The 25,542-nt window shown below is 35.5% G+C and overlaps 3 protein-coding genes and 1 pseudogene across 5 annotated transcripts; 2 read left to right on the forward strand and 2 right to left on the reverse strand.

Moving 5' to 3' along the window:
* Window positions 1-1,498: 1,498 nt before the first annotated feature.
* On the forward strand, window positions 1,499-2,757 carry LOC113507818. Of its 3 annotated transcripts, XM_026890748.1 has the most exons (4): window positions 1,717-1,735; window positions 1,853-2,046; window positions 2,137-2,331; window positions 2,425-2,757. In XM_026890748.1, exons 2-4 carry the CDS (start codon window positions 1,858-1,860, stop codon window positions 2,548-2,550), a joined length of 510 nt encoding a protein of 169 aa, XP_026746549.1. In that variant the 5' UTR covers window positions 1,717-1,735; window positions 1,853-1,857; the 3' UTR covers window positions 2,551-2,757. The 3 variants fall into 3 exon arrangements, 2 of the variants coding, with proteins under 2 accessions (XP_026746549.1, XP_026746548.1); XR_003401919.1 differs by lacking the exon at window positions 1,853-2,046 and having other exon boundaries at window positions 1,499-1,735; window positions 2,425-2,460; XM_026890747.1 differs by lacking the exon at window positions 1,717-1,735 and having other exon boundaries at window positions 1,747-2,046.
* Window positions 2,758-3,849: 1,092 nt separating this feature from the next.
* LOC113507817 (putative nuclease HARBI1) lies at window positions 3,850-4,845 on the reverse strand. The gene is made up of 4 exons (XM_026890746.1): window positions 4,650-4,845; window positions 4,410-4,542; window positions 4,184-4,325; window positions 3,850-4,106 (listed from the first exon to the last, which is right to left on the reverse strand). The coding sequence occupies exons 1-4, from the start codon at window positions 4,772-4,774 to the stop codon at window positions 3,850-3,852; spliced, it is 657 nt and encodes a 218-aa protein (XP_026746547.1). The 5' UTR covers window positions 4,775-4,845.
* A 9,488-nt stretch (window positions 4,846-14,333) lies between these two features.
* On the forward strand, window positions 14,334-23,109 carry LOC113507815 (annotated as a pseudogene).
* On the reverse strand, window positions 23,106-24,490 carry LOC113507816. Its single transcript, XM_026890745.1, has 3 exons — window positions 24,309-24,490; window positions 24,085-24,237; window positions 23,106-23,308 (listed from the first exon to the last, which is right to left on the reverse strand). The coding sequence occupies exons 2-3, from the start codon at window positions 24,196-24,198 to the stop codon at window positions 23,111-23,113; spliced, it is 312 nt and encodes a 103-aa protein (XP_026746546.1). The 5' UTR covers window positions 24,199-24,237; window positions 24,309-24,490; the 3' UTR covers window positions 23,106-23,110.
* Window positions 24,491-25,542: the final 1,052 nt, after the last annotated feature.

Raw genomic sequence — 25,542 nt, forward strand, 5'->3', positions numbered from 1 at the left:
CCTTACTTACGTTTAGAGGTCCACAGTCCAATTCAACTTGTACCTTAAACCTAAGTAATAGAATATGTATTTATTTATACTCCTGTCTTGTTCATGCCTTTTGTTTGGCATATGGAAACATTTCGTATTGAATTAGTTCAACATCAGCCTGAAAGTACAAACCGCTGAGCAAGCAATATCCGCAGACATCGGCCATGCCCGACTTGGCATATGGTGCCTCCGATCGCAGACAAACGTACAAACTTTGTATTCATCTGTCGGCTTCATATATTACTCAACTGTTCCCAACAAAGACGTCTGGAGCTCTGGGCATCAATAGAGTTGCTTTAATTGTAAGTTAGTTTCTCATTTGTTCTTTTGCTGTATGTACATTGCCTACTTGGACATTCAATAGGTTGGTCTATAGAGGTTTTATTCCTTTTCTCTAACGTTATAGTATTGGTCTATTGAGTGTCTAAGGAGGTTTTAATGTATTTGCAGATCAAATAACTTGGGAACAAACATTAAGTCTTCGCTAATTAGAATACGGAACAGTTAACAGTTATACGTACGATGGCAACTTGAACACCATTCAATCCTTCTGTTTTTAGGCAGGCATCAATCTAATCTACGTAATTTAACTTTCTAATGATACTTAAAATTCTTCTCGGTAGAAGCTTTCTGCGTAATTCCGTTCGTTGAGTTTGCAGGCTAAGTTTTCATGGACCAACTGTGAGAGAAAACTTTGATGAATATTGTCAGCTCTTTTTTTCGAAACTAATTAGTAGAAAATAAATATTTAGTTTCTTATGAGGACAAAAGTTAGTGACTAAGTTAGGAATACCTTTTCTTATAAAATATATCTAGCGTCCATCCATATATTTTACAAAAGTTTTACTGATTTTTTACACACTTTCCGATGACGTATTGTCATAGCAGAGCAAACCTTTACAACAAAAAATTGAATGGAGCAAAGTGTGTTGAAACGGCAAATTGTATTTTGCCATGAAACAAAAGCGTGGAGGTATAGTACACTTCAAAAGTCGCCCATTGAATTCCCATTGTTTCCTATACATGGAATATTTCCTATATATTACAAACGCGGATATCAATATGTAGTTCAAATATGGGGATACACCTTACAAAAATCCATGCATTTGTACTGCGGGTAAGCTTCCAAACGCTAAGCCAATCAGGGGGCTTACTCTTCAAGCTAATTTTAATTCCAATCCAAAACCAATGCGATTCCAATGTCAATTTTGAGTCACGTGATCCGGTACTCTTGAATACAATATTGTCAGCATTGGATTGAAATCGGGATTGCCCCGAGATTGTTTTGTTAGAAGTGAAGTTAGCTACGTTACGGGCTGCTCGAGTGTTGTTCAAGTCTTGACGATTAACCGGTAATAGGTCTTTAAAATGCTATATCTTTTTAATAACAAAACTGATTTATAATATGTGATATAAATAATTGTTAATTTAAATAATTTTTAATGTTTCCAATACATTGGGAGTAAAAAAAATTAAAATTATTAAATCAACCACGGCTTTGGCTGTATGCGGAAGAATCGTTGCCTACACTGTTTAAAAAATGTCAAGTGGCGCGTAAAGTTACCAAATTTTAATTTGATGTGGTTCTGTGAGTGGAGTGCGAGTTAGTTGGAACATTAAAATTGCATTAAGTTCCTTTTATTATTAAAATAATTTGTGTCCGTTAAGTTACTTAAATAGATAAAAGTAAAGTTTTAAAGAAGTGGTAAGTAAACATACAATTTTACTGTATTGCTGTATAGATAAACGTTTTTAATTATTCATCAGTAAAATATTGTAATTATTACCTGATACATGGTTAATAGAAGTATTCCAATTTTAGCTAAAATGACGAATCGACCAACGTATTCTCAAATAGAATGTTTGGTGGAATTCCTGGAGCAAAATCCAGGCATAGCCAAAGGCTTGCTTCGGACCAGTCAAGCCAAATTGGAAACGAAGCGAAAATGGGCAAGCTTGGCAACCTCCTTGAATTCTATTGGAGGTGCTAATAAAGATGGTCAAGGCTGGGCTAAAGTATTAAAAAATCAATTAGACATTAGAATCACTATTATCAGGCAGTAATTAAATAGCAAGTAATTTCATTAACATTAATGCATGTTTTAGTATTGGGCTGAGAAGAAATGTGGTTTGAAGAAACAGTGCGCACAACTCTCATCTTCAATGAGGCGCACTGGTGGTGGGACAGCAGACAACTTGCCAACATTGTCTGCTCTAGATAAAAGGTTGGTGGCAGTGATGGGTGGACAAGAGTTTGCGACTGGCAACTCAAGCTTGGCAGTCAATCCATTTCCTGAATTGGTATGTCTATAAAATTTAAGACAACTGTGATATTTATTAATACATTATATTTTATTTATGAAATAACAACAACATATCATTTTATTATTTCAGCCGAGATCTGTTGGTACAGAACCACAGGTTGTTGAAGAAGAGGTAAGCCACCATGACGTCATGGAAATGCAGTTCGAGCAACCGGTGCATGTTCCCCTATACTTGGCACATCACATAGTGAAATAATACCAGAAACCATAAGTAAGTCTTGACGCGATATGATTCTAGTGCTAATTTTGTATTTTTCTTTCCTATTCAAAGAGTATACTAAAATAAACCTTTGCATAGTTGTGATTTGTATTCAAGCAAAGGATACACTCCAAATACCTTTAGTCAGTCACGCAACCCAACTTAAGTGTGTAACATTTAAAGTGCTTTGGCACTTATCACGTTACGAGCTATGGCATAAGACTTGTTTTTTGTAACAACAGTTTGACACTACTTGAGTAAATTTATGGAGATTCAATTTGTTTATATTTATTTCAGTACCTGTGACCACGCCACTACAGACTACGCCTCTGTTGAGTAACAATCCTCCACGACGGCGACGCCGGTCTTTAACTCAGAGGCAGGATACAGTGACGATGGAACGGTTTGCCATGATGGAAGAGCGACGGATTGAAGCCGAAACGACAACAGCCCAAGCATTAGTTCAACTGTCACAACAAATTGGCAATATTGCAAGGGCTTTAACATCTATAGCTACAGCAATTTCAGACGTAGCCAGAAAAATGCCAGAACCTTAAGAAAGGCATCTTAACAATTTTTTTTTTCAGCAAAGACCTCCCTTAGATTTTTTTTATGTATTAAATCGTAAAAATACTAGTTAAACATGCTAGTTAAATGAAGATTCCTAAAATGTTCGTAATCAAGCAAAATGTTCATAAAAAATAAACAAAAAGTTCTTCCTAAAACGCTGTCAGCTGTTGTCTCTAAATAAATGTATAAGGTATAGATTAGGTTATAGTAGGTAATTAAAAGATTTATTTTATTAATGGTTGTTTTCTTAGAAATTGATAATTTATTTCTTGAAGAACAACATTTACAATAATGTCTTACATTCTAAAAAGTTCTTATTTTACCTATTTAATAATGTTTTGCAAAAAATATCAATTGTTATTAAAAGTAGGACACTACGGAAATATAAATAATTATTGTTAATGCTGCATATATTATATAGTATAGCATATATTTTAATCTTATGTTATTTTAATACTACCATGCAAAAATAGTTTGAAACAATGCTTTTACACCTATAATAATATATTATAAACCTACCTACTTAGCTTTCTACCACTTCACCTTTATAAGGTACGATGAGAACCTTATAAAGTTTTAGGCTACCTTCTGCTTGCCCACAACTGCTGAACTAAAACATTTCGCTTTTCGATGCCTTGTCTTAGTTCAGCAGCTGTGCTGCTAGTTGATTCTTGAGAAGTTACAGTTGGGTAATCATTCCCATATTCAGCTGTATTCTCATCTTGGTCAAAAATAAATCCTATTGATACACATGTTGTGTAAAACACAACAAGCATTAATTATTTTGGCTGCTACATCAGGATGATAATGTAGAACCCTATGCCCGATTAAGCACCGCCACCGGTTTTTGAGGACACCAATGGTACGTTCTACGGTATTCCGTGCAGTGCAGTGTAACTTGGTGTAATATTCCTCAGGGGACCCTTGATGAGCATCTACAATAGGTGTCATCATGTATTCCCTCTGGGCATACCCGGAATCACCTGCAAAGTAAAATAAATTAAAATGTATTCACAATCAACAAAACTACAATCTCAGATTAACTATTTAAATAACTTGCCTAGTAAAAATACAGTTTCCCCATTATTATTTAATTCAATTAAATGTTGTTTCACAGGATGCTGATTCCAGACGAAACTATCATGTGATGCTCCTCCAAATGAAGCGTCTACTGACAGTATTCTTAAGTCTGAATCAGCTATCTGAAAATATATAAAACAAAGATATTTAACTAATTTCATAAGCAATGAATTACAATTCAGTAATAACCAAAAATATTGACTAACAATCATAACATTTCTTGAATGAAAATGTTTGCGATTAAAAAATCTCTCTTCATTTTCTGATGGTCTAATTATGGCTATATGAGTGCCATCAATGCATCCTATAACAGATGGTATACTGAATTTTTCAAAAAATCTGAAACAAGACATGTTACATAGTTACTGCTATTGTAAAATCAATGCACATTGAACATAAAACATTATTAAGTTCAATAAATGAGTTGGGTATTTCTCATTACCTACCTCAGTTTTACAGCATCTCTTTCACGACGAGTTTGAGGAAACTTGATCCATTTCCTTTGTATTAAGGGATGGTTAAGAGCTGCTGTTACCTCTCGAATAGAACGAGAAGTAGATTGCTGACTCATTAGGGTCCCATAACTGCCTCCAACTAGCCTTTGGTAACTCCCAGTAGCATAAAAGGACAATGCCACTAAAAACCTATGAAAAATAAGTACTTATTAAGCTATTGATCTTGTAAACAAATGTCATGATAACATTGCTAGGTCATGCATCAAATTGAACTTATTTACTTACCTTATATTTTGGTAATAAATCACTTCTTCTCTTAGGGGATTGCATAAAAGGCTTTATGTTTTCGAATATTTCGTGAAACAAATCCTTGCTCACCCTATAATTGGCTTTAAACTCGTTTTCATTCATCGAAAACGCTTTCTCCGTATAACGCATCATCCGACGCTCATCTCGTCTTTGTTTCAGTTGTTTTTTATGGAAATTTAACGAAACACTGTACATTACCGCCAATCGTGCCATATTAAACACTTTTATCGAAAGAAAACCACGTAAAACACAAAACAATTTCTTAAAAGTTACTCTTTAGTAATTGGAAAAATCACAATCAACAATCAATCCCACCGTAATATTGGCGCAATAAGCAGCTGTCAAAATAAACTCAAGAGTACCGTTTAGCGCCCAATCCGATTTCAATTAGTTCCCCATAATGAACACGCAATTTCAAACCAATGTGGCGCTAGCATCGAACTCAAGAGTGCGAAACGTCACAATTCCAATGTCGACCGATCGGAATTGAAATCAAGAGTAAGCCCCCAGATCGTCTAAAAGTACTAAACTATACGCCGCTATTTCGAGTAACATTTACAACCGGATAACTGGCTGTCCAGACTTAGATATTATACGAGATCGTAACATAGGTGAGCTTCTATTAGGATTTTATCACCGTAGTCTAGTCTGAAAACATTATGTACCTTCAGGTAAATAATAAACACGAAACTGAACAAGCCTATGCCGACAAAATGAGTATATCATTCACTATAGCCAGAAAACATCCAACTTTCCCAAAATAACTACCTACTATCTTCCAATCCATTACTATTTTCGGCCATCATGGTAGTTACCGAAGCGGGCTATTGTCGTAAACATCGTTAAATGCGATTCAAATAAGGGATAGGTAAACTGGACTCAAGGGAGCTTTGGAAGTAGGAATAAATACATTGAAGCATCCATTATTCAACAGGTAAAGGTTTATTGGTAGGTGTTCATCGGAGATAGATTTCGATAGCAGTTCGTGGTCCTATCGCGGACTGGCTGGATGCCAACGACATGACGCGATTGGCATGCAGATGCTTCGCTTCTAGACATGTCTGAGGGATGCCTGGAGTCATTTGGAATTACTTTAAGAACAGTTGGGAGAACATTCTATACAGTTCTTTGTACCCTTTATAGGTGAGAAGAATTATTGCTCTTATTTCGTACGTAAAGGTCAGCATTTCAATAAATTAGATTGGATGGTGATGTGTTGAGGTCGACACGAAAACCCACAGAGAACGATGTGTCGTGGGTTCCATTCCCGCATAGGACAAGCGATCCACGAATGCTTGTCCAGAATTTGGGTGTTTTTGCGTATGTGACTTGAACGTTTGTGAAACACCGCTTCACAAGGATTTAGTTCCTTAATGAGAAAGAGATTAAATAAGAGACTTAAAGATAATTCCTTCATGCCTGAGAGATTAAAAAAAAGACTAATAATTAGCATTCGCAGTTCATTATATACCATAACTAGCTGTTGCCCGCGACTTCGTCTGCGTGGTTAGAAGATATAAGTTATGACTTTTTCTTCGCTCCTATTGGTCGCAGCGTGATGATATACATAAAGCCTAAAACCTCCCTCGATTAATGGTATATTCAACACAAAAATATTTTTTCAATTTGAACCAGTAGTTTCTGAGATTAGCGCTTTCAAACAAACAATTAGTATATACATAGTACATATATAGTATATACATAGTAATTAGTATATATATAGTACAATTAGTATATAGATGCCAACGATATCTTCGCTACGTTTCATCGATTTTTAATTTCTCGCGCGGAGATTTTAATATTACGATAACTCATTACCTATTTACGTTTTTGGCGTAGTGTAAAAGGCAATTTGTTCTATATTACATGCATAATATATCTAACTTATTTATTTGGATAAGGATTAATACTGTATTGTTAAAAAGAGGTTCGTAAGTAACCAATAATTTTACTGTATTAAGAAAACACATAAAAATGGTTATTGTGGGTTATCCTTGGAAGATACACATATACCACCGCGGACTTTTTTGTAGATCTATTAAAGAGGTACAAACTTGCCATACATTGTTTTGTTGTAACTCGAAAGGTTTTGGCAGCGTTCTCGATGAAAGCTCTCGAATGGCTTAATTTTTTCCGACATGTTTAACTAATATCGCTGTAATATCGTCAGTTTACACAAAACCTAAACTTATTATACACTAAAACCTTCCTCAAGAATTGCTCTATCAATCGTTGAAAACCGCATAAAAATCCGTTCAGTACTTTTCTAGTTTATCGCGAACAGACAGACAGACAGACGCGGCGGGGGACTTTGTTTTATAATATGTAAGGATAGCTGTTGCCCGCGACTTCGTCTGCGTGGTTAGAAGATATAAGTTATGACTTTTTCTTCGCTCCTATTGGTCGCAGCGTGATGATATACATAAAGCCTAAAACCTCCCTCGATTAATGGTATATTCAACACAAAAATATTTTTTCAATTTTAACCAGTAGTTTCTGAGATTAGCGCTTTCAAACAAACAATTAGTATATACACAGTACATACATAGTATATACATAGTAATTAGTATATATATAGTACAATTAGTATATAGATGCCAACGATATCTTCGCTACGTTTCATCGATTTTTAATTTCTCGCGCGGAGATTTTAATATTACGATAACTCATTACCTATTTACGTTTTTGGCGTAGTGTAAAAGGCAATTTGTTGTATATTACATGCATAATATATCTAACTTATTTATTTGGATAAGGATTAATACTGTATTGTTAAAAAGAGGTTCGTAAGTAACCAATAATTTTACTGTATTAAGAAAACACATAAAAATGGTTATTGTGGGTTATCCTTGGAAGATAGACATATACCACCGCGGACTTTTTTGTAGATCTATTAAAGAGGTACAAACTTGCCATACATTGTTTTGTTGTAACTCGAAAGGTTTTGGCAGCGTTCTCGATGAAAGCTCTCGAATGGCTTAATTTTTTCTGACATGTTTAACTAATATCGCTGTAATATCGTCAGTTTACACAAAACCTAAACTTATTATACACTAAAACCTTCCTCAAGAATTGCTCTATCAATCGTTGAAAACCGCATAAAAATCCGTTCAGTACTTTTCTAGTTTATCGCGAACAGACAGACAGACAGACGCGGCGAGGGACTTTGTTTTATAATATGTAAGGATAAGGATAAGGATAAGGATAGCTGTTGCCCGCGACTTCGTCTGCGTGGTTAGAAGATATAAGTTATGACTTTTTCTTCGCTCCTATTGGTCGCAGCGTGATGATATACATAAAGCCTAAAACCTCCCTCGATTAATGGTATATTCAACACAAAAATATTTTTTCAATTTGAACCAGTAGTTTCTGAGATTAGCGCTTTCAAACAAACAATTAGTATAAACATAGTACATACATAGTATATACATAGTAATTAGTATATATATAGTACAATTAGTATATAGATGCCAACGATATCTTTGCTACGTTTCATCGATTTTTAATTTCTCGCGCGGAGATTTTAATATTACGATAACTCATTACCTATTTACGTTTTTGGCGTAGTGTAAAAGGCAATTTGTTCTATATTACATGCATAATATATCTAACTTATTTAGTTGGATAAGGATTAATACTGTATTGTTAAAAAGAGGTTCGTAAGTAACCAATAATTTTACTGTATTAAGAAAACACATAAAAATGGTTATTGTGGGTTATCCTTGGAAGATAGACATATACCACCGCGGACTTTTTTGTAGATCTATTAAAGAGGTACAAACTTGCCATACATTGTTTTGTTGTAACTCGAAAGGTTTTGGCAGCGTTCTCGATGAAAGCTCTCGAATGGCTTAATTTTTTCCGACATGTTTAACTAATATCGCTGTAATATCGTCAGTTTACACAAAACCTAAACTTATTATACACTAAAACCTTCCTCAAGAATTGCTCTATCAATCGTTGAAAACCGCATAAAAATCCGTTCAGTACTTTTCTAGTTTATCGCGAACAGACAGACAGACAGACAGACAGACAGACGCGGCGGGGGACTTTGTTTTATAATATGTAAGGATAAAATACTAGGTTAGAGTAATAAACTATATAAATACCGCTTTCTATAGAAAATTCGGTCTGCCAAGCTGTTACGTAACAGCGCCACCAATATTATCAACTATTTAATACCCACTTTCAATAACTATTACCGTCTATTTTCATATAAACAGAACCTTTACAAGTAACATTCAATACTGTTGTTATTATCGAAACTAATAGGAAAGTAAACAGATTATTCAACTCGTTAAAATACAAATAAAACACGGAGTTACAGAAGAATCTGTTACTTGTAGAAACTTTTGGTTTACTTATATATCTTGTTTATGTAATGAAACCTAAGAAATGGAGAACCTATTACTTGGAGTTGTTAATCCTAACTGGCATTATTGTTGCGAACTTGTGTTTTTTTTTGTTCCGTTTTCGTCAGGCCAAACGGTTCATAGGCAACACCTAAAACTTCAAGAACGGACATAATAAACTTTTTGCTGCAGTAAAACCACATTAGTTAAACTACAATAAAAAATAATATTAATATTTTTACTTAAACGACACTCACATAATCATTCCTTTTTTTCAAAAAAAAACGTTTTGAAACTCATATAAGTGGAAGCTAATAACGTCATTAATTACCGTTGTGATAAGTGACGTCACACGACAATTTAGCTAAATATGTCATCTTCAATCTTTTTTCATTTAAGCGCTAAAAGATATTTCTATCCCATATATTTTGGAAATATATCGAACAGGCTAATTCAATTTTAGCCAAAAGATTTTTATTTTTATTAACTATGCTCGGACATGATTTATTCAATCACCCTAAGTTCTTCAGATAGCCTGTTTCCATCACGTTTTCGGCAGGAGTTATAAGTTTACGGATTGTAATGAAGCTGTTAAGAGACGCTCAAGTTCCGGCCAGCCGCCGAACCGCTTCTGTGTCCGAGTTGCCCACACAACTTAGTTAGCGAGCACTTGGTTCGCGACCATTGAAAAACTACGGCGTGGGGTCTGCTACACGTAACCAAAGATGATATCGTTATCTTAAAGATTTCTGCATTCAATTATATAAGAAATCAATTGCATGTGGGATTTGTAACACGGAGGGCTTTAGACTATACTATACTAGCTTTTCGCCCGCGGCTTCGCCCGCGTCGATGTCGGTTATATCGTGTTTCCAAGAGAACTCTTCAAAAGTCGGCGATAAAAACTATCATATGTTCTCTCTCAAGGTCAACTCTACCTCTGTTCCAAATTACATTAAAATCAGTTCTGTGGTTTAGACGTGAAAGCGTAACAGACAGACAGACAGACAGAGTTACTTTCGCATTTATAATATTAGTAGGGATTTGATTTAACAGAACTCCAGCTTCGTACAAAAATATTTTGCTATTCCAATTTATGTTGGTAGACGGGATCTCTGAAAACTCCTCGCGGTGCCATTACCACTTTTCCAACTTTAGCACGACCGAGTTTACACAAGTCTATAAAATTTTATGCTACAATATCTGGGTAAAGCATTGGAAACAAGTTAGTGCTGTGGGCCTACCACGAAGTCCTAAATTAAGACTATGAATATGAGGAAGCGAGACGGCATCATACATGACATAGCGCGGCATCTCTCTTTCACGACTGTTACAATCTTAGTTAAGGATATCGTGGTAGGCTTTCCTTACTCGCGAATGTGAATACGACCACTGGCGACTTCTGCTCTTAAATTATTTGTTTATTTATACGTCTGTCTTTCGGGTATAAAACTTTTATGCGTCGTGATTTTCAGTGACTGCTAACAGTTGACTTTACAGTAAAGTGAGATTCCATAGAAAGATTTTGGGGTTTATGCACTATTTGAGGTTTACAAAAGTCAAGGGTAACAGCTAGTCGTGCATACTACTAGCTTTTACCCGCGACTTCGTCCACGTGGATAGAAGATATAACTAAGGATTTTTTGAAATCGGATTAGTTTTTAGAGTCCACGCAACTTCTGTCCATATTGGTAAGATTTTTCATAACTGCTCGTCTCTTTCTAAAAATGGTGTGATTTTATATCCTCCTTGAAAAAAATATGGAGGTAGGAAGATCACCATACAGAATCCGCCAATTCATTTACATCGATTTTCCCTTGGGAATAAGATATAATCTCGTAGTAAAATGTAGCCTATGTGTTAATCCAGGGTATCAGCTAACTCCATACTAAATTTCATTGAAATCGATTCAGCCGTATCGACGTGAAGAAGTAACAAACATACACACACACTCACAAACTTTCGCCTTTATAATATTAGTGGGATTATGTGAAAACAAAGTATTTTATAAGTAATATAACAAAAAAATGTAAGAGTAAGTGGTTTGGATATCCAAAATAGGTAGTTTTTAAATAAACGGAATGAATGATAATTATGTGCCAATCCAGATTCTTCAGTTCCTGCCTGTACAAAGATTAAACTTCAGTATTTTTTGTTTCATATTTAAAAAAACATTTTAAAGGTTAAATACCTTCAGTATGAATGTAAAATTAAAGTGTAAACAAAAATGCAAACAAATTGCTTTTAATTGTCATTTTTAGGTATTCTTTTCTGTACCAGGCATATTCAGATAAAAACAACCAGCTACCACAAATACCCCAACTGAACTCCCATTAAAAAACAAATAAAACAGTACCAACAAAATTAATTGCTGCAGTTTTAAATTCAATATAAGTTTATCAAGTGTTGTTCGGGGGTCGTGTGTGACGTCCCACGTCGGGCGACAATTACGGAAGTTTGCTGTGGTGCCTTTTATTCCTCACAAACATTTAAGTGCCGACGCTGGAGGTCACGAACATGTTATAATTAAGTTTTTGAAGCTATGGCTGTAAGTAGAAAGAGATTTAGGTAGAATTAAAACGTAATTATCTTTATTTTTTGATGGATGAAGTGCTATGAAGAAGAGAGCATAGTTAAAAAATAATTTCTCATCAAAAATTGGAAAAACTCATCCTGTAGTAAGGTAATTATGTACAGAAAATAAAGAATAACGTTGAAATTTTCACCATACAATTTCAGGCATTCAGTAACTAAGCAACATTCATAACATACTTTTAAAGGTGGACAATGACGTAACACCATCTACTGGAAAATTAAACCAAGTTATTAATGGCACAGCTTAAAGTTGTCTTCTACTGAAAGAATAACATTCATTATACCGCTAACAATAAAAAAGAACACAAAAAGAACAACAAACGCATTAAGACGTCACTCAATCATTACGCTCGCAATACGCCTTACATATTTAGACAAAGAATAACATTAATATGAACCTACAAACACATTATTATAAATCGTATTATACTGTGCATTTAATTTTCACGACAATTAGTTCAACACGGCACTGTGTATGCTCGAAGCAAACATGCTTAGTTAGACGATAAACAAAGTAATTGTCGCTAAACGATTCCACTCTTTGAGACAAGGGAAAGTTATTTGGAAAAGGCATTTGAAAATTTTGATTTAAAAAATATCAATCCTTTACTTGCAGTAAGGATGTATTACGATTTACTTAGTTTTCCTATTTCATCCTAATTTGATGGAATTTAAAATAAATTTCAAGCAGAAATATTCTAAAACATTACGAAATATGAACAATTCTAATATGTAAAGTATTAACTGACTCAATATCTAATTGCATTGTTACGTTAATAACCTACAAATCTAAATTATCAGATATTTGAACTAACAAATATTTGATTGAATTACCAAATAATTATAACCTCATTATCTAATGCAAGCAATATTTGAATACATAAAATATTTTATGCATTTTTCTTGTACTTTGAACTTATTTATTAACTTTGAATCGAACGTTATTAGAAAGGTTTAATATATATTTTGTATAAATAAATAAGTAGGTATATGTAATAGGCACTGATTTATCATTCACTAACAGAAATACTTTTTTGTAGGCAAAGTAAAAAGAACCCAAGGTATAGTGAATCGGCGCATTTCACTCCAACTCGTATAAATTAACAGCAATGCTTAGTCATTAAGTACCGGTTAAAAGTTCATAAAGTATGATAACAATAACTTTTGATATAATGTAGACATTTATTCGGCAAATAAGTATAAAACACGATGGATACGTAGAAAACCTCATTAAAAACTTTAAAGGGTGAGGTCCATTCGTTATTTATAATTTTTGACAGAATGAAACATTTCGCGCAATAATTACGGACTGAAATCCAGGTCTCATTTAAAAAACATCTTCGCTTTCTGTAAAGCTTTAATGTTTTGCAATACGCATTTAAATATTATCAAAAGCTTGAATAAAATTCAAACGATATTAGAAGACAAAAAGGTTTAAACAAAACCTCTTTGTTTTTTTCCATCACATCACGAGAACTAAATTCAAAACTTTTCAAAATACTGTGACCTCAATTACAGCGTGCTGCTATGTACTAGGAACTGAAGTTGGTCAGTTAATTTTGAAACTTCAGAAGCGATAATAAGCTGTGACACTTGACGGTACGTCGGGACACTGGAGCGACGCCAAGTGCTCTGACCATGGCGTATTCAGTTCACCTCATTCGTTTACTGCACTTACAAACACACAACAAGCAATGACTGGATTTATTTTGAATGGTTGATGGATTTGTGCCAGTCAACTTTATGTAAGAAAGCATCTAAAGTTATACGTATCAGTTTTTAGTTTCAACATGTTATCAACATCAATATTATGTACTTTAATAATGACTTGTCTGAACAGGGCAACTTCTAAAATTTAAAAAGTTGAAGCTCGAAGCAAACTCCTTATCACGATACTAATAAATCACCGTAAAACATAAAAGCTTGCTCAGAAAATGTTAGATAAAACTTTAAAATATTGGTCTAGCTCTGCACACGGACCTAAATCGCATAAAAATGTCACCGTTCTGCCGGTCACGGGTCAGCCTCTACTGCGAGGCCGTGACCACAGCCGGTCGGCCGGAATGATTCCGCCAAAACCTCGGGAAATACAAAGATATCGCACAATTCAGTTTCCCTTGTCACAGTTTTGAGCTACAGAGAGGTTTTAGACTGAAACTAGCAGCGCTGTTCTGAAATAAAGGATTAAAAAGTATGGATATAAAAAAAAATAGTATTTGATATTTCTTATTTTATGTAAATATAAATTGTTGTGTTACGATCGTATCCAGTCGTAGTAAACTGAATGTAGAGCATTGCACTATTATTCTAGTTAGCGATATCTAATATTAGTCGCAGTTGGCAAAACAGCTGTGATAATGTGTGCATGAAAGTTTCGCGAGGTGCATCCCGCCGTGCAAACACGGTGCGAACGGGAGTTTGATATAGTGATACCGGGAATACGGGTTCCGAATCCCATGTGATGTTTACCATGTGTCGAGTAAACACCTACGAACGACCGACAAACTTGTAATGCGACAGCTGCGCGCGCTGAATCTCATTGTTCCAATTCGCTACTTTTATTCCGGAAAATCTCATCTCTATAATGCTGCAGCGACGGGGCGAGTATACAGTTCTCTCCCATATTCCTAACTTTAGTATATCGACCGAAAGTCAAGTTCCGTAAATACTCGGTCGCATCTAAAACTGGGAGTATCAAAACAAATTTCGAATACGGTTTTCCTCTTGCAGGAGTGTACGTGACGGTTGTAATAATAATATTAATTCTTGGGAACGCTGGAGCCGTGTTCCGGAAATTCGAAACTCTAAAGGCGACTGTTAACATCGGTGAGTGAGTTTACGACTGAGATATAACTTTTTGCGAATGTTGTGGAATACAAATTTAAAGTGTGACGTATTTTGCAGGAGCTATATTCCCCCCGAATACTGTGACGGAGGTGGCGTTTGCATCCGCTCTGGCTCGGGCTTCGATGGAGAGCGAGCGTTACCATTATGTTATGAAAGCTGTATACGCTCCGTTCGGTGATAGTTTTACAGCTTCTAAAGCAGGTATATAAGATCTGCGTACATATATGCATGTATACAATACCCCCTCCTATACACACACACAAACACACACGCTGGTATAAAAGTATACACCCTATGTACACCTATAGTTGAACTAAACATATTACTCTACATTCAGGTTATTAACGACCATTGTTCAAACACATTACGTAAACCGATACTCCAAAATCGACTAATATTATGTATGTCAACAGTATTTAGTAGGAACAAACAATATACTCGATTAATTCTCGGCAATACACGTTAAACATACAAACGGGTGATGAATTTGGCAAGTACCAATCACAATAGGTTCAGACAAAACAGTTTAAACTATTCTGTGTGTTATTAAATGTACAATAATGTAATTTTGTACATACTAAATTGATTTGAATTCAGTTGCAGCTTTTGTATTGCTGTTGAATAGGTAAATTTGTATTAATAGTTAAAGTAGTTATTCTCTTCATTATTTCATCCTAGCTTTTTCCCATCTATGTTGTAGTCGGCTTCTAGTCAAAACGGATATAGCTAAGTACCAGTGTTTTACTAGGAGTTACAGCCTATCTGACCTAGTCAATCTAGTTACCAGTAACCTGGGCAAAATGACACTTCTTAGTAACACTCGTCAGGCTTTCTGTCTTCAAGCCAGCCAGCGACTGTCAAAAATGTTTAAATAACAGCCAGGATTCACAATTAACTGTGTGCTTCGACCATCCACGGACAGACCGAATCAAGTATAGCTTAACCTGTGTTCGATCAACTTTTTCAGCAGTAATTTAACCACGAGGTCTTTCAGGATACTCTTCCATATATTGCAATTAATAATAATATTAGAAAGATAGTACAAAATCATTAAATCATTCACCTACTCCTACGGAATATTTTCTCTAGTAATAGCCTTCTTTCAATAAGTTTTTGTGAAGGCTGTCAATGTATTTCTGTCACCTACTCAGAGACCTTTTTCAACGAGGTCCTAACATCACAAACTGTTTGAATGTTAAGGATAAGTGCATGTAACGTGCTACGATTAGGTGCCGCACGTGACCGACGTGTTCTGAATCGAGTTTCGAACGTTTGAAAAAAATTATAAATGCATGCTAGATTTGAAACTCGGCCTTTTGACTTGCTTCGATTACTTTATAGAACAGTTAGTTAAGTAAAGTGTCAAATATGTGTGAATATTAAAAATATTCTAATTTATTTATTTTTATTTTTCAAACAAATTCGATATGGTTTCAAATTAATCAATTTTTATAACGTACATAAAGCCCTTTATTGAAACCTCTCAATCTTTTGCATATCTGGCGCTTGACACAGAACTAAAGATTTAAAATCCCATAAATTAGTATTTGGTAATTGGTTTTCAATGTATTACGAATCTGGTAAAACCAGTATGCGACACGAAAATATCATAAAAAGACACTCAGAACAATAAAACAAACTTAAAGACATGGCAATGTTATAAGTAACATACGACGTATATCCGCAGCTTGTGAGTTGATATCGAGCGGCGTGATCGCGGTTTTCGGACCCACTGACCCGGTGTCCGCATCAGCCGTCGAAGCTCACTGCCGGGCCGCAAGGATACCACATATACAAGTACGTAGTTATATGTCTATACGATGTAATTTAAGAACACCAGTCTAAAATAAGAGATATTTGCACAAGCGTTAATTATGGTAGGAACGTAATCCCTCAAAAGTGATACACGGTGATAATCTTTTTTAGGATTTTGAAACCCTAAGGGTAAAGACGGAACCTTATTAGGTACTGAGGATCCGCAGTGTATCCTTTCGTCTGTCACCAGGCTGTATCTCAAAAACCGTGATAGAATAGACAATTGAAACATTCCGTAAAGCACCGTTCATGAGATTTGTTTAATTGTTGCTTATTGATACCAAACCCTAAGTGCCGCGTGTCTGACTCGGACTTACCCTCTTATACCCTCTATATTAAATTGAGTCGACTCCAGTTAGGTACTGCTTATTCAAAACAAAAACTTCATAAAATTGCTTTCATCCTTCTAGACTTGCAACTTCATTAAACCGTCTACAAACCCCATTCAATCGATCTCATAAATAACCTGCTGTGAAGCAACGAATACTATCCACAGATTTAAGACGAACTCCACCATTAACATTAAACTAAGTTCTTCCACTTTGAGTTTCATTTCAGTCAAGAATCGATGTCACGGTTACATTTAGAACGTATTTTGTTTCTTTTTTCGCATTACACGATAAGCTAATCTTATCTTAAATGCCTACCACCATCTCTTACTCGTCTTACTTCAAGATAAGATGTCCTCTAATAATAAAAAAACTATACATAAATCGGAAGAACACAGGTCACTATAACGAAGTATAGTCAGCGGTGTAATCTGCCCTACCGAAGCGACTTGTAAAAGACAAGTTTAATTACCAGGCTGTTTGGCGTCCGCCGCCAGTGCGAGGCACGGAGCAGCCGAGCCCGCCTGGCATCAACTTGTACCCTGAAGCTGTAGCGCTCTCGAAAGCTATAGCAATGTTCATAGCTGACAGCGACTGGAGATCCTACACTCTGTTGTATGATGATGATCATGGTAAGGGGTTGGTCCAAGACATGACGGACAACACAAAATAAAATTGCTTCTCAAAGAAGGTTACGTAACGTTAAATTCTTATACAAAACATTTAGCCACACTTTAGTGGTATCCTATTTAAATAAGCATTTCTAGAAGCAGCAAATAGACTAAAAATTTGTGCATGATAAAATTGTAGCCAATTCTACACACGCAATAATTCTTTTCACATTTTAAATTAAAAACTCTTAGTGCAAACAGTTTATGTAAACATACAAATGCTGGTTGTGTAATATTTTATAAGCCACAAATTAAACTGGAATATGCAACTGTATTTTCCAACATTCATAGAAAATATTTTCATACATTGGCTTTTTCAGTCTTGTACTACATAAAGTGCCGCTAATTGGGTACCGCTGCAGGAATCACGCGCTAACGGATGGCTACTTTTAGATTTAGAAATTTCCTTTGGAAGAATTAATACTGAATTTGGTGATAATACGATTTTTCCGAATGCCTTTTTGTTACATAACGGAAAATATTACCGGTAAAATATATTCAGTTCTTGTATAATCCTTTAATGCTTAAGCTTCATACTGATTCAATGAATAAAACTATTACGAAGCAGCCACGCAATTATGGCGTATTTATTAATTGAACGTGCTTACGTAATTTTTTAATATAAACTCATTTATATCAGTGCGGCACGCCGAGTATTTTTCAATTATGCCACCCCACGGCTCACCAAGGGCGCACCGCATGTAATTATCCTTTGACGAGCAAAATACCTTCTAATACAAGAATAAAAAAATTACGAACGGTCTTCATCTAAGTTTTAGATAAGAATCCATCCATCATCCAATCTTGGAAAAAGAAAACTTATAGACTTTGAGGCATTTAACGCATTTTGGTAATTACAATAGAAAAACGCCTTTATGAGCAGATTTTCCAATTCTGATGACGATTTATTTTAGGTCTTATTAGATTGCAAGAGGTCCTAAAACACGCTGACCCTGAGGTTAAATGGTTGGTACGGAGACTGATACCTGGTGAGGATAATAGGCCTTTACTGAAATCATTAAGAGGTACTGGTGAAACTAGGGTCATACTAGACTGTCCAGCTGATAGAGTACTGGACTATTTGAGGCAGCCAACGAGGTTAAATTTTTTGAAGATTATATGGTAAGTAACGTCACTTATTTTTCAATCAATCATCTCAACCTATCGCTGTTTTTGGTGGGCGAAGGCTTGTCATAAGATATCCAGACTAAAAATACAGATTAATATTATATTTCATCAACAATGTTTATTTTTTTAATATTCCACAATAAAAGTGTGGAGTGTTAAAAAACGCCGTCACAGTACAGCGCCATCTAGTCTCAAACACAACAACTGATAAACGTTCTTTTACATAATAGTTATGTTTTAATAAATACATTATAATGGTTATTATTCAATCATCATCAATATATAAACGACAATCATTAAATACAATACGTTCTAATCATACACTCCTACAAGAGAAAATTAAATTACATACATTTTCCTCAGTCATCAAAGTACAATGAGTATTGACGTTGCGGTTCACTTCGTTTGGACCTGATTTATATCCGCCGATAATTCAGACCTACGCAAAGAGCTGACGCCGATAAGGCTAATAAAGACCGAAAATGAATTACACTAACAAGACTCCTTGCTAACATAATATTATTGAACTACATAATTTTTCTATTTTAGACGTATGTGCTGATGTCATTAGATGCTCACACTCTGGACCTTGGAAGAACTTCGTTACGGATTGTCCAACGTAACGTGTTTGAGGATATTTGATCACTCAGATTCTAGAACTAGATCTTATCTAGCAGATTGGAAAGTCAGAGGCTCGGATGACGTCAAAATTCCTCGTCAAACACATGAAATCACGGTATGTGGAAACGTAATCCAACTAATGATTTTACTTTTAACTATGTGAATATTAATTTTACTTTTAATTAAAATAAGTAATTTATGTGATGATATAATATATTATATTGAAATTGAAATAAGCAATCAAAACTAACACAATTTGGAAATGTAGCATATATTTTAAAATTGTTTTATGCAACAAAATGTGTTACCCAAAATACAATACATTATTTAATCAAAGAGTAATAAACTATATATTTCATTATACTATCAGGTGGAAGCAGCTCTTGCTAGTGATGCAGCGAGACTCATAACTGATGCGGTTGAAAGTGCTCCTGAAGAGTTCAAATTAGAAGCGCAAGAAATCAGCTGCGATAGTGAAGATCAATGGGAAGTCGGAGAGGACTTTACAAACCATTTACTGACGGTAACCACAAGCACATAAATATATTTTCACAGTGTTTTTTTTTTTCAAAAATTTGATTTTACTAGTTTTTTTTTTCTAGAATCCTATTGTTGGCATGACAAACCAAATAACATTAGACAACGTAACAGGCGAGAGAACGAATTTCAATGTCGAAATAATGGAGTTATCTAACAGCGGATTCAACAGCATTGCCAAATGGGATCCAGAGACTGGTTTTTTATATGTTCGGTCCGCGGACGAAACGTCGAGTCGCTTAGCGGAAAAGTGGCAAAACAAAACTTTCAAAGTAGTCTCCCGAATCGGCGCACCTTATTTAGTCGAAGTAACGCCTAAGGAAGGCGAAACCCTCGTAGGGAACGATAGATATGAAGGATACTCAAAAGACTTAATTCACGAAATACTAAAAGAAATACTGCACTTAAATTATGAGATCGAAATCGTACCTGGCAATGGGTATGGGTCATATAACAAAGATACGAAAAAATGGGACGGTCTAGTGGGACATCTTTTAGAAAGGGTTCGTGACTGGCATAACTGTATAATCATGAGATAAGTAAAATGTATGACATGTTCCTAAAACTTTTTTTGCCTCTGTTTTAGAAAGCTGATTTGGCAATTTGTGATTTAACCATTACTTATGAACGACGATCATCTGTGGATTTTACAACGCCTTTTATGACTTTGGGGATAAGTATTCTATATTTAAAGCCGACTCCTCCAGAGCCGGAGCTGTTTTCATTTCTGAAACCCTTTTCAGTTGATGTATGGATATACATGGCAGCTGCTTACTTAATGGTGTCATTATTACTCCATATTTTAGCCAGGTAATATAAATAACAGAAGTACAATTACTTGTTACAAATTTTAGCTTTATCTAACAATGCGAATAACATTTATTTTATTTTAGACTAGCGCCGAATGATTGGGAGAATCCCCATCCTTGTGATAAATCACCTGAGGAGTTGGAAAATATTTGGCACATTAAGAATTCGTGCTGGCTTACAATGGGCTCAATTATGACACAAGGTTCTGATATCTTACCGAAGTAAGTTTAAATCGATGAGAGCAAAATTTACTGCGTCTACTTTTATATTGAAATCGTTTAGTCGCGTTTTTTTAGTTTAGAAATCTCATGCTAGATTTTGGCAATCTGTAATCATAAAGGAGTTATTTTTTAATCAATATTTATTTGTTTATTTACTCTAGAGGTTATTCAACGCGATGGGTCTGTGGAATGTGGTGGTTTTTTGCTCTGATCATGTGTTCGTCATACACTGCAAACCTCGCTGCTTTCCTCACCAACGCTGCCATGGATGACTCCATCAAGGGAGTGGAAGACCTCGCTATGCAAACTAAAATTAAATATGGAACGTTAAAGGGTGGATCTACATACTCATTTTTCAAAGTACGACTATTTCTACCTATAGAATTACTCTTTTTATTTTCATCGTGTACCTTTACCTACGTGTACCTTTGATAAAGCGTTGTTATTTCTGTTTTGCAGAGATCAAACGTTTCAATCTACCAAAGGATGTATGGAGCTATGGAATCAGCTCGACCGTCGGTTTTCGTCAAAAATAATGACGAAGGTTTGGAGAGAGTGTTGAAAGGCAAAAGAGATTATGCTTACTTTATGGAGTCCACTGCTATTGAATACCAGTTGGAAAGACACTGCGATCTGATGCAAGTTGGCGGCTTACTTGACTCCAAAGGCTATGGGATAGCTATGCCATTTTGTAAGTATGACACAGTTCTATCAATTAGTAACTCGACTTATTATAAAAGTAAACATTGGAATATATTTAATACTTGAGTTGTATTTTATTGTCATAGATTCGTCATACCGAACTGCAGTGGATAACGCATTATTAAAATTAGCTGAAAGTGGCAAACTAGTAGAAATCAAAAACCGTTGGTGGAAAGCTCCAGAGTCAGAAGCGTGCGAGGTAATTCAACTAATTTTCTGTGCAGACATATTTTTAATACATTGTATCAGTCAAAGCTCCTAGGAACTGAGGAAATCGATTTCAACCATAATAAAAACTATCATACCTTAAGTTTAGAAAATATAAAGATACTTTTCGCAATCTCATTTTTGTACTTCAGGAAGAAGAAGTAAGCGAAGAAGGCGCTGCAGCAGAACTAGGAGTGGAGAATGTCGGTGGTGTATTTGTTGTACTGGCTATAGGATCCAGTATGGCCGCTGCCATGGGGATCTTCGAGTTCCTATGGAACGTCCGAGAAGTCGCCGTGGAGCAAAATGTATGTAATACATATCTTCTCTAATATATAAAATTCCCGTGTCACGATGTTAGTTACCGTACTCCTCCGAAACGGCTAAATCGATTTTTACCAAATTTTATATGCGTATTCAGTAGATCTGAGAATTGACTAACATCTATTTTTCATACCCCTGAGTGATAAGAGTTGCTCACATTTAAAAAAAAATTTTATTTTTTCAATGAAATTGTTTGTTTTCTTTTTAATGTTGCATTAAAAATACTTACAACTAACTAAAATATTCGGCGAAACAACGTTTGCTGGGTCAGCTAGTGTTTTTATAATGTAGAATGGTTAACTGTCTACTATTTTATTATTTTTAGTATATCTTTACCCCCATTTTCTTACAACTGACCTTACTATACATACCTATGTTGAATTATCGTAAATTGACTAAAGTACCTATCTTAAATGTAACACTACATATTTTAACAAAACGATTACAAAGTAAGTAACCCATTTTATCTTCAGATGACTCAATCCGAAGCACTATGGGCAGAGCTAACATTTGCACTAAGTTTTTGGGAGACGGAAAAACCAGTTAAGCATTCGCGTCCATCTTCCACCAAGACTGGCTCTCGCAGTGCTTCAAGAGCATCTTCAGTACTACGATCAGCTGCCGACCTATTCCATCTAGATGTATTTAAATAAATAAAATTTCAATTACGAGTCCTTTGACGAAGTAAATGAATCGGTATTGCCGTGATTTTGAAATTTGTTTTACGTCTAAAATAAAACACTAAATTATAACAAAACCATATTTATTTGCACTTCCAAGTTTGCCCTGAAAATAACACGTACGCACATTAACAAAATATTAAATATTACTTTAATAAATATAACTTTAGAAAATCAGAGAGGTTATCGATTCGACACAATCCCAACGTGCCAACGTTGTAATCAGCACTGAAATAACCTTACGCAGCAACAACATTTATACGAAAATAATAAAATTACAAAACTGAATAAATAATTATTCTTGCTAATAAATCTCATTAAAATTAATAAAAGATGAAGCGGCTCGTAACACAGAGACGGCTCTGGACTCATCTCGATCTCGCAGCGGTGACGGGCTGCCTGTAGACGGCGGCGCCGAGCGGGGTGGTGCTGCCGGCTTGTGCAGCTCCCGAGGGTCTAAAGACGCGTTCCATTCACTCTTCAAAGCCTCCATGAACGTCACCTAACGAACAAACGCAAGGTTTAGATTATGATTCGAAAACGGAACTAGAATTTCTAGTAGTCTGCGTGTAGTACAAGGAATCATACCCATCTGCATCTTGGCTAATGTAGGGTCTAATGGACAGGACAATGACAATGGACAGGGTAATGCTAGCGGGAGACGTATATTGCAGTTTGTTTTTAGTTTATGGGTTCAAAAGTCAAGTTATTTTAGGTCTGTAGACGAATAAGGTAAGGTTATTTATAACTAAGTCATCTAAGTAGGAATTTATTGATGAGCTCTTAATTAGTCTGTCTAGATCAAATACTGGAATTACACGATTCACGAGTTTCCTTCTTTTTTGAGTTTCGCTAATATAGGCAGCCGTATTGCCTAAATTGTGAAAACAACACGATGGTGATGATTTTAGGATATCACAGTCGAAATTACATTTGCATGTAGTCCAAATTACATTTTGGAAACAATAACGAAAATGGAGTAAATTGAATGACAAACATTGACACCAAAATCTTGACTGGCCTATTGGTGGCCTAGTGGTTAGTTACTCCGACTGCTATGCAATACGTAGTGGGTTCGATTCCCACCCAGGACAAATGTTTGCGTGATGAGCATGATCATTTGCTCTGTCTGGATGTAATTTACCTATATTAAGTATGAAAGTATTTAGAACTGTAATAGTATGTTTATCAGTTGTCGAGTACTCATAATACAAGCTTTGCTTATACCGAGACTAGATGGCGCTATGTGAAAGTTGTAGAATTATATGTTATTCTCACCCGTTCTTTAACACTAATTTGTCGAACGTGGAACATAAAGTCTATGACTGCAACGACGATACCAAGGATTCCCCCGGAGCCGAGCACTAAAAATATACCACTCGTGTTTTTCATTTGTAGGGAGCCACTGTCGTCTTCCTCCTTATTATTTTTCTGAAATGAAAAAAGAAACAGTTTATTTTCCCGCTCATTTTGCAAAATTTCAAACAAAAACGTGATCAAACCTCGCAGTGTTGAACGTTATCTTCATCTTCCCACCATTTTTTCTGAAGTTTCACAAGATCACCTTTTTCTTGCAATGATAAAATTGCGTTGTCGACCCAACCTTTGTGCGGATAATCTTTAAAAGGAAAATGAGTATCTATTACTGCAATACAATTTTTCTTAAATCCTTACATATTATAAAACAAAGTCCCTCGCCGCGTCTGTCTGTCTGTGTCTGTCTGTTCGCGATAAACTAGAAAAGTACTGAACGGATTTTTATTGCGGTTTTCAACGATAGATAGAGCAATTCTTGAGGAAGGTTTTAGTGTATATAAGTTAGGTTTTGTGTAAATGACGTATTACAGCGATATTAGATAAACATGTCGGAAAAAATTAAGCCATTCGAGAGCTTTCATCGAGAACGCTGCCAAAAACCTTTTGAGTTACAACAAAACAAATGTTTATGGCGAGTTTTGTACCTCTTTAATAGATCTACAAAAAAGTCGCGGTGGTATATGTCTATCTTCCAAGGATAACCCACAATACTAACCATTTTATAATAATAATAATAATAATAATTAATATCTTTATTTCGAACCAAGAGTCCATATTTAGAAATACAATTTAAATACTGTTAAGGAACACATTAACTCACTTAACGCTAAAAACAAGAATCGACGGTTTTTGTATAGCCATCCAGTGCCTCATGATATCATTATTTATGTCCTGAGATACAACGGCCAGAAAACTGTTAGCGCCATCCCTCACCCGCCGCAATAGGGATGCAATTCTTTTTCGCCTTATGGCAAAAAAGTCGTCTATACGAGCCTCTGCGAACATCCCCGAAGCGCTGCAGAAGCGAGGTAGACCCAACAGCATCCTGTATCCGTTATTATACTGGACCCGTAAGGCACTGTAGGCCTTCTGCGTATACTTGACCCATAGGCTGCACGTGTAAAAAGATTGACAGTACGCTTTGAATAGCGTGTTTTTTAATTGGTTTTGAACAAACGTGCAAACCTACGAGCCAGCATATTGCATCGAACCGACAGTGCCCTACGTTCCCTCTCCAGATCCATATCATCACTCAGACTATCTACGACCCAGTGACCCAAGTACTTAAATTGTTTGACCCATGTTAGTGGTGATCCATTAAGTAGGACTGGTGGAACGTCATAACTTTTAGTGCCCGCTTTAAAAAGCATTAATTCACTTTTTTTAATATTGTACTTGAGCCCATGAGCCGCCGCATAT

This window comes from Trichoplusia ni, unplaced genomic scaffold, assembly GCF_003590095.1.
Source record: "Trichoplusia ni isolate ovarian cell line Hi5 unplaced genomic scaffold, tn1 tig00003176, whole genome shotgun sequence".
Lineage (NCBI taxonomy): Eukaryota > Metazoa > Arthropoda > Insecta > Lepidoptera > Noctuidae > Trichoplusia > Trichoplusia ni.

Coding starts and splice junctions, on each gene's coding strand:
- LOC113507818 (XM_026890747.1), top strand. CDS start 1,825: ATGGTTAATAGAAGTATTCCAATTTTAGCTAAAATGACGAATCGACCA. Junction 2,047..2,136: donor ATGGTCAAGGCTGGGCTAAA/GTATTAAAAAAT, acceptor TGCATGTTTTAG/TATTGGGCTGAGAAGAAATG. Junction 2,332..2,424: donor TCAATCCATTTCCTGAATTG/GTATGTCTATAA, acceptor TTATTATTTCAG/CCGAGATCTGTTGGTACAGA.
- LOC113507817 (XM_026890746.1), bottom strand. CDS start 4,774: ATGAGTCAGCAATCTACTTCTCGTTCTATTCGAGAGGTAACAGCAGCT. Junction 4,543..4,649: donor AGAGATGCTGTAAAACTGAG/GTAGGTAATGAG, acceptor GTCTTGTTTCAG/ATTTTTTGAAAAATTCAGTA. Junction 4,326..4,409: donor ATTCAAGAAATGTTATGATT/GTTAGTCAATAT, acceptor ATATATTTTCAG/ATAGCTGATTCAGACTTAAG.
- LOC113507816 (XM_026890745.1), bottom strand. CDS start 24,198: ATGAAAAACACGAGTGGTATATTTTTAGTGCTCGGCTCCGGGGGAATC. Junction 23,309..24,084: donor AAATTAGTGTTAAAGAACGG/GTGAGAATAACA, acceptor TTTGTTCGTTAG/GTGACGTTCATGGAGGCTTT.